The following is a 15,623-nucleotide window of genomic DNA, read 5'->3' on the forward strand; positions in this document are numbered from 1 at the left end:
CACCATATTAAACCTCACCCACCATATTAAATAACCTTTTTCATATTTAAATAGGCTACTAACATTGATAAGTTACATCAATCTTCCGACAAAATTGAATTTTGAAACCACCATCGACAATAGACTGCCTTCTGTTCGAAACCCTAATAAAATTAAAGAGGAATTTTGAGGAAGGGGTTTGTTCGAAGAAAGAGAGGACTAAAGTGAAGGAATTAGGGGTTAGAGTTAAAAGATTGAATTTTATCGGGTTGGGCTTGGTTAATTCTACATAATCAGGGTTAAATAAATGTGGAATCAAGTCAAGGAAAATGGTGTAAATTATTGACACGTGGCAAAGGTAGGGTCGAAAAAATAATTATTATAATTTACAAATCATATATTGGAATCGTTAGTGGACAGTGGCATCAATCGGTCAAAAGTCTAACGTTAGTGGGATGGAAATATCGAACATTTAACGGATAGCATCAATAAGCCATTTCTGTTAGTTCAGTGGCATTTTTAGGCCATTTCCGATAGGGAAAAGATTCTCAACTATATGTATTTAGGATTTTTAATACGCAATAAAATCTAAAAGATTTGAGTGAGATATAAGTATTGGCACATATGTTTTCTCTTTTAACTTTAAAGTTCGTGCTTTAAAATTTTATTGGACATTTTTTCAAAGCTAGATGCATTGAAGTGCCAATATATTTTCGTTCCTTTTTTTTTTTTATCTCATTTCTATATGCTTAGGTAGCGTCGGCAGTCCAATGTTTTGGTAGCCTATCACTACTTTTGGTTTATAGTTACATTTGTTCTATGAAAACTGACTATCACATTAATCATAATTAAATTCTATAGTTTTGTCTTTTGGAAAGACTTGTTAACCTATTTGATATCATTTTTATTTTAACTTGATAAATAGTTTTTATAGTTTTCTGAATTCTAATTTAAAGAATATAGGTGAAATATCCCTCTCAAAGTTAGCTTTGATCCTAAAAGCAAACTAGGAGATCTATACCACAGGATGCATAAAAGATAGTGATAATAAGAAAAATTCATATAATAATACACTAATGACGTGAAGTTCATCTAATTATATGTAAGACAAGATAAATATTACGGAATAGAATACCAAATTCCAAAAGATATGTATGGTAGTTTGGATATCAAATGAATAAAAAACATCTTGCCGTTATAGATGAAGTACCAAAATAAACCTTATTTGTTTTATGTATCTTTTGGACTTCTGTTTTGTAAGTAAAATCTCAAGAGAATATAGTCAAGTTGAGAATTATGCCAATAGGGGATATAGCTCAAATGGTAGAGCGCTGAGAGGCACGGGGTTCGATCCCCCGCATCTCCATGTTTTGAAACTTCCAATTTTGCAGCTCCTACTGCGAGTTTCAAAACTTGTGAAGCTCTAGCTGATTAACAGCATCTTGTTTCAACAGGATCAATTTAGTATCTAAGTTAAACTTGCCACTTGATTGATTTTGATGCACAGAATAATGTTATTAGTCCTAGATGAAGCGATTGGTCTCTCAAAAGCTGAAGAGAATGCGGTGAAGTCGGAGATTTGTGTATATAAGGAAAATTATATAGGGGGGAAAGAGCCAATTCACAATAGACGTTATATGATAAAGATCACCTTTTCATACTTTATCAGATACTCTACAAAATAATGCATTTGCGCGATGCCATCTGCTGAGACCCAATACTTTTTTCCTTTTTGATACATGATCATCAAGTCAATATATTGAGTACTCCACTCTTTTTCTTTTTCGAATTCATATCTGCATTCTATTCCATTGTAGGCCATTCAATTGTCAGAGAAAAATTCAGTATCACTCAATCATGATCCACTTATATTTTCAGCTGGCAAAACAAACGAACCTTATATTAAGAAATAAAAGGAAAGGCGTTGCTTCTTTTCTTTCTCTTTTTTTGGTAGGGGGTTGTTAAACCTAGCCATTTCTCACATTAGAGGACTCTTATCAAAGGCATTTCCAGAGAAGAGGAAAATATGGGAGAGAGCAAAGTAACGAAACAAGTCTGTAAAAAAAGGTTTTGGTAATCATGGTCACTACCAGATAAATTGCTATTACTGGTTGCTGAAATAACATATGGATTCTTGGCGATCCTATCAGATCCCTCGAAAATTCTCTAGGGGATATTTGTCAAAAACTAAAGCAAGTTCAATAGGTACCCAGAAAAATGATGGGGGGAAATGAAAGAGAATAAATAATAAAATACAGAAGCTGCAAACATACATCCGAGGATACAGCTTCAATTGATCAAATCGCACAACCTCATAGGAATATATATAATACAAACCATTTCCAGTTAGCATATCAAAATTGTTTCTGAAGTAAATTCTCACAACTTCAGTCTGACCCAGCCGATTCCATCAGCAAAATTGCATCAATCTTTAGGAGCACAATCACCTCAGCAACAGGGTAGATCTGTCCTGACAGAACAAAAGTGCTAATCATATATTTAGCAAATTCCTGTTAACACATTCAATAATACAGCTTCTGGCAAGTGAACTATTGTCACTACTATCATTTCAAATAGGTTAATCAATAAAACACATCAAGCCTCGGCCTCTGCGGACGTGTTACCTTGTCCTATCAGAACTTTGATACAGACAAAACTTAGCTGTATCATGGTTCTAAGCCTTTTTATAATAACCTATGTTCTTCTCCACCGAACTAAGTGATGAAAGACAATTTATTTCCAAAATCTCTACTCTAAGAATATAGTAGTTTACCTCTACATCACAGAACACAAACATCAGAAGAGATGCAAAGCTTCGAGTCAGCCCCACCACTGACTACACTTTCACCTTTCCACCAATCCGCACACAATACCTGTATTGACAGAGTAATGTTAGGAAATACTAATGTGATAGAACAAATACTCTTAAACCAGATCTTAGAAGGCAAAATTTAATACCTTGTCATTGTGAGTATCAATGACAGCAAGGGGCCACTGCAATATAAAATGTTTTACTCAGGAATGGAAATATAAGTGTTTATAAAAAGCCATACTAGTCAATATAGGGATGTTAAAAGTGTAGTACTAACCGCAGTTCTCAAGTCCCATAACATTACTTTCCCATCATAAGATGCAGAAACCAAGTGAAACCATGACTTTTCATGCCACTTGCAGGCAGATATCCAAGAACTGTGTGATGAGAATTGATAAACAGGAGCCGAAGTACCTGTTAAGTAAAAGATGAAAGTATTTCTTCATATATCAATGTATGCTGTAAGGTCCTCAATTACTTGGAACTATAAACACAAAGAAAAGATATTTAAGCACAGAGAGACAGAGAGGTTAAGTTCAGGGTGTTTAAAAGTGCTTCTGTAAGTTGGACAGAAGAAAGAAACCTGGTTTGCGAGGATCCCATATCCTAAGAATGGGGTCAGAACCACCGGCAGCAATGAGGGCATAACCTTCACCTCCAACATCAAGGCAATTAATGACTTTGTCGCAATACTGTTGAAGAGGAAGGTGGTCATTATCCATTACGTTTAGGAAAATAAAGTTTCAAGCTCCCAACCCAATAGACTAAAAAAGATACTATACATCTTGGCAATAAAAAGTTCAAAACCAGCAACTAATCCTGATGGGACGGTATCTTTTTCTTCAAGATAGTTTAATTTTTAAAAATATGATTGTTGACTGCTGAAGAGAAATGTTATCTCTGGCAGAAAGTGGAAGTAATATCACGAATAATAGCATATTTAAGTGCCACAACTTCCCCAAAATTTGCATATATTCTTATTTTGCAAGTTGGTAATCTATTTCGCCCCCTCCAATCTAGATGTATGTAATTTGCGTAAAAACAAGCCTACATGCATAGGACAGTAGAGATGTGACAGGAAGAAAAGAAGGAAAGAGACGGTATGTCACCATGTTCAATGAATCCTTGCCCATCTCAACATCCCATCTTCTTATAGAGTGATCCCATGATGCTGAATACATTGTTTCATCTTGTGGCCACACCACGGAAGACACACATTGTGTATGTCCTACAAGTGTGGATTTAGCCTCCTCCTGTGAGCATAAGACGTGATAGATTTCTTGAGTACAAGATTAAGATAACAAACATTAACATTATAAAAATTACAGAGAAAACAATAGAAAAAGAAGAGAGAAAGAACAAAGATCAAACACCTCTCCTGGTAGCCAAAGACTAACATATTTCAGAAATAAATTTCAACATTATTTTGGTCCCTTCATTTGCATTGATAAACATTGTCATTTGAGGAAATGAGAAGCTTTTTGTCTTCCACAAAAAGGACACTAGATTTCGCTAATAACTATGAGTTGTCAATGAGATGTAATGTAACATAGAAAGTCAGAGACATATTTGACTGGCACAAAATTGTTGCACGAACAACTTAGAGAAGAATAAAATAGCGACAAAGGTGGTAAATAAGGAACAAGGGAGGACGATAGGTGGGGGGAAGGAAGAAGAACAAATAACAACACAAAGTTGGAGGCACTGCACGAAGATGGGTGAGACAATGGATAGGTGTGGCATATAACACCCATATAACAGGTAGGATGGAGAAGGAGTAGGGTTCAGCGAAGAAGAGGTTTTGCCAAAAAGTAAAAGTACATTATTAGTAACGTGTCGTCATGTATGCCTTGCACTGGAAAGTTTTCAAAACCAAAATAGTATCTGCTGCCGTAAACTATTTTTCCTCCTCTTTCAATGACTTTGAGAACAGACACATCATCCTTTTCTATGTGGATAAGGTAGAACAGATACATTATCCTTATTAAACAGTTTTTCAGTCTTTAACCTAGACAGTTAGAAGAAACATAGTCATACTTCTAGTTGAGGATCTTCCTCTTTGGCATCCTTTTTCCTTTTCTTGACTGAAACTACATCACCTGTATCTGAGCCACTTGCTTGCCACAAAGCTATTTGGCAATCCCAGGACCCTGAACACACCTGTCAACACAATAAATGCTGGGGAATCAGTAAAGTTCTTAGAACTAATTTCGTAGTTAAAAAGCTTCAAATGATCAATTAAGTGAAGAGATGCACGACCATATCTCCAGCGGGGTTTGCTGCAACACTTTGGACAGAAGCATTATGTCCATGTAAAATCTTAAAGGCTCTAATCCTCTTTAGCTGATCCGAAGACTCATCTGCATCAAACTTTTAAGCCAAACAAATACTAATTAATGGAAGATCACAAATTAGCAGTGAGTTATCAGTAGTGCAGACAGACGATGTTACCTTCCAGAGCCGCAGTGTCCTATCCTTGGAGGCCGTGGCTACTATTTGATCAGCACCACTTTGAGCCACTAAAGAAAATAAATGGTACAAACTAAAATAAACACAGATAGAACTGGGGAAAGCAATGAAGCACAGAAAAGTAGATATGCAGGAGCAATTTAAACTAAATTTCAATACTGATTGTCATGCTGGTAAACTTTTTAGGTAGCCAGTGTGTTTCAGCATTGCAAGGCAACTTAATAGAAGGGATATCAAAAAGAAATATTAACCAAAAAAAGGAATATCAAACGCAGGTGATATGGGTGTGAGGAGCATGGTGTCCCAGATAAATGATAATGGCAGCAGAGAATAAAGCATAATGCATGAAAACGAACAACTGAGGAGAAATTATCTCCCACTGATACCTCTTGGTTTGACAACACAAACAGAAGTAATTGCACCAGTATGGCCCTCCAATTGATGTGTACAAGATCCGGCAGCCTTCCATATTCTGATTAGCACCATCAAATGTGAGGTTGACACAACAACATAAAACAAACCAAGCCTATTTTTGAACCAAAAATACAATTAGCAAAGAATATACAATCAGCAGATTACCTTCCACAACCATCATAGCATCCAGTCAAAATAAACCTGTCAGATCAGATATATGCACATCTCGTCAGTTAAGGTTATGGGAAGAAGACCATTGTTACAGAATTAATGGTAACCATCAAATATTTTAGGACAATGAAGCACATGGAGGATGAAATTTAGCTTCAAAACACTTGAACAAAAGCAGCAAAATGTAATAAGAAAACGTTTCCTCAGAAATCTAGTGTGTAAGAGATATCTATGGAGTGAAGTGAATGCAAAAGAGACCTGGAGTATAACCACACACATCCACACACTCTATTTTTGTTTTTTTCAAAAAATATATTTTGGGGACAAAACCAATATTCTCATTCAGTAAACAAGTTCCTTTAGAAGAAACTCCCACAAAATCTCAAAAATATGAAACAAATGAAAGATATACAAGTTGGTGAAAACAACAAGAACACACCAAAGATTCTAGAAAAACAAATTTCACACTCATGCTTACTTAGAATTAGAACCATCAACTGCACTGACCCAGTCATCATGCAAAGATGGCTCTTCTTGTTTTCTTGGAGCCACAGCTTTAATGTACTCAATCTCTAATATTTTCTCCTGTAAAAGATATAGAAAACAGTTACACATAAAAGGAGGAGTATAAGAACCACCGAATAAACGTATAATGACATAAGTAAAAAGTTTTGTCAAAAATCTCAATGGCTTGTGAGTGAAATAGGCCACTACCGGGTAGTGAAAGAGAGCATAAGAGAAACAACTGGGAAGGAACTTGAATTATAGAGTAGATACTTCTAAATCCTTCAGATATGTATACCTTTTTGCAATCTTTAGCATTTCCATGAAGAAAATGTTCACATTACACTACAATGCATACAATTTTGAAACAGAACTTTTAAACTTTGGAGTTGAGTAGGAGCAAAAGCACATAAGAGGAGACAGTATATGTTTTACTTTTTCTACAACTTTGAGACTCCAATAAGAGATACAATTGCAAATATAAAGAGAATAACACTCATGAATAAAGCAAAATAACATTCCCACAAGCAGAATCCATTAGATGCTTTGTGGAATCAGAAATAGTCCCAAGCAATAGGGTTCATTGAGCTAATCCAACTATTGGTACAAGTTCAGCTCAAGCTTGCCCACGTTTATCAATTTTATGACTGGCTATTCATCCTTTTCTGGAGGATCTTATTATCATTCGACATGAGTCATTATGCTGAGACCAATTGAAGGAACATACATTAAACAGAATGCAGATTAATGGAGCAACACAACAAAAACGCACTTCTGTTATGGTGTTTCAAAATGTTACATGATGTATAGAGGTCATTCTATATTTTCTTTGGAAGCAAGATTAACCAGCTTTCATAAGTATCTTTTGATTTTTAAGTTGGTCTCAAGAGACAAAACAGTCTACTGGACTGCGATCACTCTAGCAGTCAAGAAGTCATTTCAAGAAAAAAAAACTTACAGCTGAAATGCCCTTGGCAAGGAGAAACTCTTCAAGTGACATGCGGACCAGTTCTCCATCAATGAGAAAATCAAAAGGCTCAGTATTCCATTCATCTTTCCCTGATAATAATCAAATGACAATCAGGTAAACATACTAGTAATTATAATTTATTTATCTACAACAACAAAAAATGAACCATATTAATTCAAACTACATAACACGACCAATATTCAATCAACTAGGCTTCAGTCCTAAACTAGTTAGTGAAAGCTATAAATTTTAGAAAATTAATACTGGGCAGAATAATTAGAAGTTGTTACCAGCTTTAAGGAGGTTGTTGACAATGGAAGAGAGGCCGAAACGGGTGAGATTGGAGGGAATAGCAATGGAAGTATTTGGGGTTTTAAAGGGAGGCTTCAACTTCGTGACGAACCGGACCTGCACCCGCCTCGCTGACTCATCAACGTCCCCGTCAATATCCATTCCCGCCATTAATTCGTCGGAGTTAATCGGAGAAAGGTTAAGGATGCTAGGGTTTAACAGGCTGAGGGGGGAAGTTGGCGGGTCGAGCTAGGGTTTAACGGAAATTTTGAAGTCTTGTTCATCTATTTTTGAGTCTTTGATAAAAGGGTTGGGCTTTGGGCTTCATGTACTGTATTGGTGTGACTTGTGGGGGGCAAGTGCACAAATAGCCAATGTTATTTAGAGAACTAAAAATCTTAAATTCAGGAGAATTGAGGATATTTTTATCCCGAAAATTTAAACTAAAAAACTTAAATTCATAACGCATTGACTAATTCTTAAATAGCAGCCCCTTAGAGTGGCTACCTGATATCAATTCTTCGTGACTTGTGAGATAGTCGGTCATACAATTGCTTAAATTTAAAATAACGCATGAATATATCATATATGTATAATTTATATGCAATGTGTATATAATATATGTATAATCGCTAGGAAAATTAAGTAGTAAATCTAACAGGCTATATATGTAAAGATCTTTTTCTTCTTCGCCTTCTTTTTCTCTAATTTTTTGTCTGTTTATTTTCATATTCATATTTAAAATAATTTTCTCATATATTAGAAGCAACAGTTGGGATTTAAGTTGTCTGTGTCATCAACATGCATGCTTGGCCAACAAGTGACATCTTGGAGCCACACGTGGCTAATTAAGGAAAATATTTATATTACACATATATCTATTGTGAAAGTGGGACCCATCCAAGCATTTATTCAAAAGAAGTTCTATGGAAAATGGAGATGCATATATAAAAACGGAGTAAATTTCATAAATGGTCATATAATTATGATTTTTTTCCATTAAAGTCATATAACTTTATTTTTTCACACAAAAATCATACAACTATGACTTTTTTTTATCAAAGTCAAATAACTTTATTTTCTCACACAAAAATCATAAAACTTTCACTAACTCATATAAAAATCATAGTGGTCGGAAAATAAAATTTTTGGTAGTATTTTCTTATTTTATTTTATTTTTTTATTATTATTTTCAGTCTAATAAATAATTATCCAATTAAAATAGAAGAAATATGAGTATATTTTTAGCTGCTCATAAAAATAATAGCCGATAAAATATTTTTTATATATATGTGTATTATATACATATAACATACACATTCTATATATATATATATGCTAGCAAATGCAATTAGTTTCGGCCGGACGGTTAATTTTATATTTTTTCTCTTAAAATAGGAATGACTCAATATTCATATACGTAAGTTAATATAGTAATAAAACTTAATTCTTCCCCCATAAAAAATTTAGTTCATAATGCTTGAGATTCTGATAAGAAAATAAAGAAATGAAAGGTATAATTAGAGCGCACTTAAAATCAAAATTCTATCAATTTGAATAAAAATCTTGAAAAGAAAAATAAAAGATAGAAGTATCATATTTTGAAGGATTTACTATTCACTTTTAGTATTATTTTAATTTATATAGTATTGGGTCTGGTGGGGTGGGCCAGGTCGGGTTGAGTCATTTCTATTTTAATTGGATTATTATTTATTAGACTGAAAAGAAAAAATAAAAAACCACAAAATAAGAAAATACTATCAAAAAATTATATTTTTCGATCACTATGATTTTTGTGTGAGTTAGTAAAAGTTTTATGATTTTTATATGAGAAAATATAGTTATGTGACTTTGATGAAAAAAATTATAGTTATGTAATTTTTGTGTAAGGAAAACAAAGTTAATATGACTTTAATGAAAACAAAGTCATAATTATGTGACCATTTATAAAATTTATCCTATAAAAACGTGGCTCATTCATCTTCTGCGGAGTGATTTCTGATCGTAAGTGTAATTTTGTAACATGTGAAAATGGAGCAATTTCACAAGCTAAAAAGTTACTTTACAATAGCTCATATATGTAAGCTTTTTGGTGTGTTGCCCAATTTACCTCAGTGCTTATATCATTAGTCATAACCAATCTCTCTTAGTAGTGTACCACGTCATGTCTGCCCCACTTATCTGCCACTATCCTTGCTCTTTATGTTCTTCACCTGTTAACCCTTTCTCTTTATTCTTGTAATGTAATGGAATTTTCTTTAAACTCAAATGGATATTACTTTCATAAACAAAAGTTTACTTGCAGGATTCATTTAAATAAAATGAGCTTTAAAAATTTGACTATAGTATGATAGCATTTTAAAATTTCTATAGTGTCTCTTCTCTTAACAACTAAACTGGTGTATATCTCATGCTTCCACAAAATATAACCACCTCAATTAAATTTAAAATTTTCTTAAATCAAGTTGGTTACAACTTTGCTTTGTTGATTAGCGTTGTCAAATACAAAAATATACATGATTAACAGAAAATGAGATGTCAAAAATCCAACATAAACTTATTTTATTAAAAAAAAAAATAAGGATCCATGAATGTTTAGTTATAAAAAAAAACACAAAAAAAGAAAAGAAAAGAAAACTAATGTCAAAGTACTACAAACCCGACAACCTTACCTAAAAAAAATATAAAAAAACCATTAATCAACTTTATGTAGAAAAAAAAGTAAAAATATATTGTTTGACCTTAGATCAAAATCTTCAACTCTAAGTGTGCGTTTGAACATAAGAATTGTAAAATTTCAAAAAAAAAGTGAACATTTTTAAAAGTGAAAATGGTATTTGAAAATTAGAGTTGTGTTTGGACATGAATATAATTCTGGGTTATTTTTTAAGTTTTATGAGTAATCTGAGTGAAAATTTTGAAATATAACTTTTTGGAGTTTTTTAAAATTTCGAAAAATTTCAAAATGCATTTTTAAGTGAAAATTAAAATTTTTTATGAACAAACGCTGATTTCGAAAAAAAGTAAACAAAAAATTGAAAAAATAAAAAAATTTCTTATGTTCAAACGGGCTATAAAACTTTATAAAAATAGCTCCAAAACAAAATTATATATATATGAAATTTCGTTGTAGATTCTCCATTATATTCGGGCGAAATCATTCTTTTACAGCTTGTTTGGATAGTTGTTACTCATTGTATCGTATTGTATTATTATCCCAAAATAATATTTGTTTTGATTATTTTATTTAAAGCAGTTGTATTGTATTGTTAAATTCATTGTTCCGGAACAATGAAAAGTCCCATTTTTTTAAACAACCGATTTGGTGTGGTGGGATTATTTTCTATTTTTCTTTCCAATTATACCATAACTTATTACTCCATAATTCTATTTTATCCTTTACTTTTTTTTATTATTACTCCAAATCTCCCACCTATAACCTACTTTGTCTTCGTCCCTTTTCTCTCAGAATTTCTGCCACTTCCAACTCCAACGTAAAATTGCTATTTTTGTTAGAATTTGCATGAATTTAGTTGCTCAATCTATTTACAAGACATATTTGGTGATAAATTAGTAGAAATGGACTTTTTTTATTTTTATGCGTAATTGTTGATAAATTTAATATTTAAACAATTGAGGGTATTTTAATAAATTTATCAGTTACAGTACAATACGATACAGTCAAACCAAGCAGCAAAATATTATTTAACAATAACAAATAATACAATCTATCCAAACATTATATTTATAAAATGATACAATACAATACATTATAAAATGATGAGTAACAACCATCCAAACAAGTTGTTGATGCATTCGGAGTTTGAGGAGTGCCCTAGCCAGTTCCTAAAATTCTAAGTTTAACAGCAACATTTGAGCTCGAGTATAAGAAAATTAATAAGTTAAAGCATAGAAGAAACAATACACTAAATAAAAAACAATATATGCGTATACATATATACTCGGATAAAGTTTAACTACATTAATAAGTTAATAATTTAAATTCATATTCATCAAAAACTTTTGCAGTATGAATTCATAAAAGTTAGTAAGAATAATATATATAACATTTTGCAAGTTAAGTAGTTGATAGTGCTTTAAAAAAATACAATTATTTGTATTTTTTCCTAAATGATTTTAAGAAAATTCACTTGAAATTATTTCTTTTTGTTCGTATTTTATATATTACACCTTTGAATGTTTTAAGGTGTTTTATTTGGAATACATTCAATTTATCATCATTTTGGCAGTCGGTCAGAAATTATATTTTAATTATATAATTAAACAGTTTTAATCTTTTATGTTTACTTAAATTTAGCACTTTTGATTTTCATTACATTTAAAACACACAAAAATAATTGTATTTGAAAGAATTAACTTGTGAAAAATATGTGAACTATTTAAATTGAAGAAACATCACGAAAGACTTTTCCATATTCATTTCCCAATTCGTATCTTAAGAAAATACATAACTTTAAAGTTTCGACAATAAGGTGTGTATGAGACATAAATGTTGACTCAATCACTATTTCATACTATAATGTAACGTGGAACGAAGCGTATCGTTTTTCCATTTTGGTATGAATTGGGAGAAACTGTCCCAATAACTTTTTTACTTTAAAATTCAGATGACTACATATTTCTTAGGAGCTAATTTTATTATCAAGCATAACTACTCTCATGATTGTAAAGTATATCAGAGAGACCAAAAGTGCTAAAATGTGATAAATATAAAGGATTAAAACTGATTAAGTATATATTTTAAAGACCATTATAGACCAATCCTCAAACATTTGAGGCTATTTTTGTTATGTTCTCTCATAGACATCATACAACCAGGTAACAAATGAAGATCTATGAAGTGTGTTAGACACATTTGGAAAAAGGGTTGGTGTGAATATTACACGTAAAACTGTGATGTGTCAAATGAATTTGCGTACAAGCTGAAGGGCAAAGTATGTATTAGGCAAAAATTATTTTACCCTCTAATCCGTATTTAAGTCAAATAAAACGAGACAAAAATACTTGAATAAGAAAACAAAGCAAACTAAATATTAGCAGCATTTATGAGTTTATGATAAGGTTTGATTATATTAACGAGCTTTCATTCGTAAAGCTACAACATTTGAAAATATGAATAAATATTATTTGAAGTTTGGGTCAATTAAAATTTTAAGCAAATTTATCTTTTTTCTATAAAAAGAAAGATGCAAATTCTTTAAACTTTGCTTGAATTTAATGAGCATTCAAGCCATTCAAAAGAATTAATTTAAATAGTCACCCAACTATATGTTTAGCTAATAGATGTATAATATATGTATACTTCATGTAATGACCCAACCGGTCATTTTAACTTTTAAAACCTCGTTCCCTAAAATAAAATTTCCCGTATGTGCTTTTAATAATTTATGACTTGCGGGGATGGTTGGTTCGGGATTTAGAAGTGTTTGGGTTAAAATCGGTACACTTAGTTCCTAGGCCAAGTTTGATTTCGGTCAACATTTTTAGAAAACGACCCCGGAATAGAATTTTGACGACTCCAACATCTCCGTATGGTGATTTTGGACTTAGGAGCGTGTTCGAAATTTTATTTGGAAGTCCGTAGTTAAATTAGGCTTGAAATGGCTAAAATAGGAATTTAAGTTTGGAAGTTTGACCGATGAGTTGACTTTTTAATATCGGAGTCGGAATTCAGTTCTGAAAATTTACATAGCTCCGTTATGTCATTTATGACTTGTGTGCAAAAATTTGAGGTAAATCGGATTTGAATTGATAGGTTTCGGTACATAATGTAGAAGTTGAAAATTTTAAGTTTTATTAAACTTTAATTGGGGGATGATTTGTGGTTTTAGCATTATTTGGTATGATTTGAGGGTTCGATTAAGTTTGTATGATATTTTGGAACTTGTTGGTATAATTGGTCGAGGTCCCCAGGGGCTCGGGTGAGTTTCGGACGACTAACGGATCACTTTTGGCCTTTGGAACACTGCTCATAACTCCTAGTATTTTCTTCTGGTATCCTTATACGCGATCGCGTAAGTTAGTCTGCGATCGCGTAGAGTAATTTAGGCAGAGGTGGATTTGTTCTACGCGATCGCGTGAATGGGGTTGCGATCACGTAGGGTTAAATTGGGCAGCTGAAAATTTGTTCACTGCGATCGCTTGGACACGTCCGCGATCGCGTAGGATTGGCCAGTGTGTGTATCGCGATCGCGTGTCATTGTTTGCGATCGCGTAGGGAAAATTTGAGAGAAAGTTGGACCACGCGTTGTGCTACGCGATCGCGTGAAGAAGGATGCGATCGCGTAGAGTCAGAACCTAGTGCATCACGATCGCGTGGGACTTGATGCGATCGCGTAGGGTTAATGTTTGGGCAGGAAATTTTGTGCTACGCAATCGCGTAGAAGAAATCACCGGGCAGAGAGTTTAAGTTCTGAAAATCACCGGCAGAGAGTTTAATGATTTGGAGCTCGGATTTAGGCAATTTTTGGGAGATTTTCAGAGAAAACAACGGGGTAAATGTTCTTAATTCAATATTGGTCAAATTACCCGAATCCATCACTATTTTTATCATTTAATTGGTGAATTGAGTTGAAAAAGTTTGAAAACCCTCTTAGATATATTTGAGGATTTAAGGGCCGAATTGTTATCGGAATTTAGTGATTTTGGTATGGGTAGACTTGTGGTTGAGTGGGTGTTCATATTTCGTAACTTTCGCCGGATTCCTAGACGTGGGTCCCACAGACGAATTTTTAATCAATTTCGGAATTTTTATTGAAAATATAGTATTTTCTTATAGAATTGATTCCTATAATTTTTAGTGATTGTATCGAATTATTTTTGGCTAGATTCGAGCCAGACAAAGTTGGATAATCATGAAAAAAGCCTTCTAGTGGATTAAATTGGAGCAAGACGAGGTAAGTCTCTTGTCTAATCTTGTGAGGGGCAAATTAAATCATAGGTGATTAAAAAATTAAATAATTATTGCTAATTGTAGAGGCTACGTACGCACGAGGTGACGAGAGTCCGTGCGTAGATACTATTAATGCTAAAGTCCGGGTAGTTTAGGACTCAAAGCATGAATTACTTGTATAAATTGTATTCTTTATTTAATTAATATTATTTGATATATATTGTGAATTGTTAGATAAAAATATTAAAGGATGAAAATCTCATATACTTGATTTTTCTGTTTAAATCAATTAATTGTTAAGTGAAATTATTCTTCCTCTTGAATTTATCTTATAACAAATATACTCTCATTCAGGATGTATATAGGAAAATGTCCTTTCTAGTGGAGCGGGCCGAACGCCTCAGCAGGATAGATGCATATATAAATTATGCCGCACGTCCCTCGGCAGTGTACACGATACTCTGGATCGGGTCGTACGTCCTCGACAGAAATCGTGTTTAATAATAATAATCACATGATACCTTAATAGCTTATTTCAGCATGCGAAACTAATTGATAAAATTGAGAATCCTTGGAATTTAATGAATTACTATGCCTGCTTGTTAAGGAATTAATTATTATTCCTGTAAATGAGATTTAATTGATAAATTGGAAATTATTTGAATTGAAGGAATTTAATTAATATATTGAGAATTGTTACATTTGAAGGAATTTGATTATTTCCACTGGTTAAATAAATTATTGTAAATTCTGTGAATCATGCTGATTTAAATATTCTAGTCGTATTTCAATTATTATTATTGACCCATAGTGAGTGTTAAAGTCGGCCATCTCGTCCCTACCACTTCGAGATTAAGCTTGATACTTACTGGGTACACGTTGTTTACGTACTCATACTATACTTGTTGCACTTTTTGTGCAGGACTTGAGGCAAGTACTAGTGGGGGGCCTATCGTCTTACACCCACGCTATCCAGGGGCATAGTGGTGAGCTGCCTTTCTGAGCCGTTCTGCTGCTACTAGTGTCTTTCCTTGTATTTTTCATTCTGTCTATTTTATTTCAGATAGTATTTGAGGTTTTGTATAATCTACTAGATGCTC

General features: G+C 32.9%; 1 protein-coding gene across 3 annotated transcripts; it reads right to left on the bottom strand.

Moving 5' to 3' along the window:
• Positions 1-2,197: 2,197 nt before the first annotated feature.
• On the bottom strand, positions 2,198-7,910 carry LOC104096054 (ribosome biogenesis protein WDR12 homolog). Of its 3 annotated transcripts, none has more exons than XM_018770749.3 (14): positions 7,610-7,910; positions 7,308-7,408; positions 6,324-6,430; positions 5,840-5,875; positions 5,647-5,732; positions 5,243-5,310; positions 5,051-5,161; positions 4,829-4,951; positions 3,901-4,044; positions 3,375-3,483; positions 3,069-3,205; positions 2,938-2,973; positions 2,753-2,852; positions 2,198-2,449 (listed from the first exon to the last, which is right to left on the bottom strand). In XM_018770749.3, the coding sequence occupies exons 1-13, from the start codon at positions 7,779-7,781 to the stop codon at positions 2,760-2,762; spliced, it is 1,323 nt and encodes a 440-aa protein (XP_018626265.1). In that variant the 5' UTR covers positions 7,782-7,910; the 3' UTR covers positions 2,198-2,449; positions 2,753-2,759. The 3 variants fall into 3 exon arrangements, with proteins under 3 accessions (XP_018626265.1, XP_009600635.1, XP_070051830.1); XM_009602340.4 differs by having other exon boundaries at positions 2,198-2,444; positions 7,610-7,909; XM_070195729.1 differs by having other exon boundaries at positions 2,410-2,466.
• Between the last annotated feature and the right edge of the window lie 7,713 nt (positions 7,911-15,623).

Source organism: Nicotiana tomentosiformis, chromosome 2 (assembly GCF_000390325.3).
Source record: "Nicotiana tomentosiformis chromosome 2, ASM39032v3, whole genome shotgun sequence".
Classification (NCBI taxonomy): Eukaryota; Viridiplantae; Streptophyta; class Magnoliopsida; order Solanales; family Solanaceae; genus Nicotiana; species Nicotiana tomentosiformis.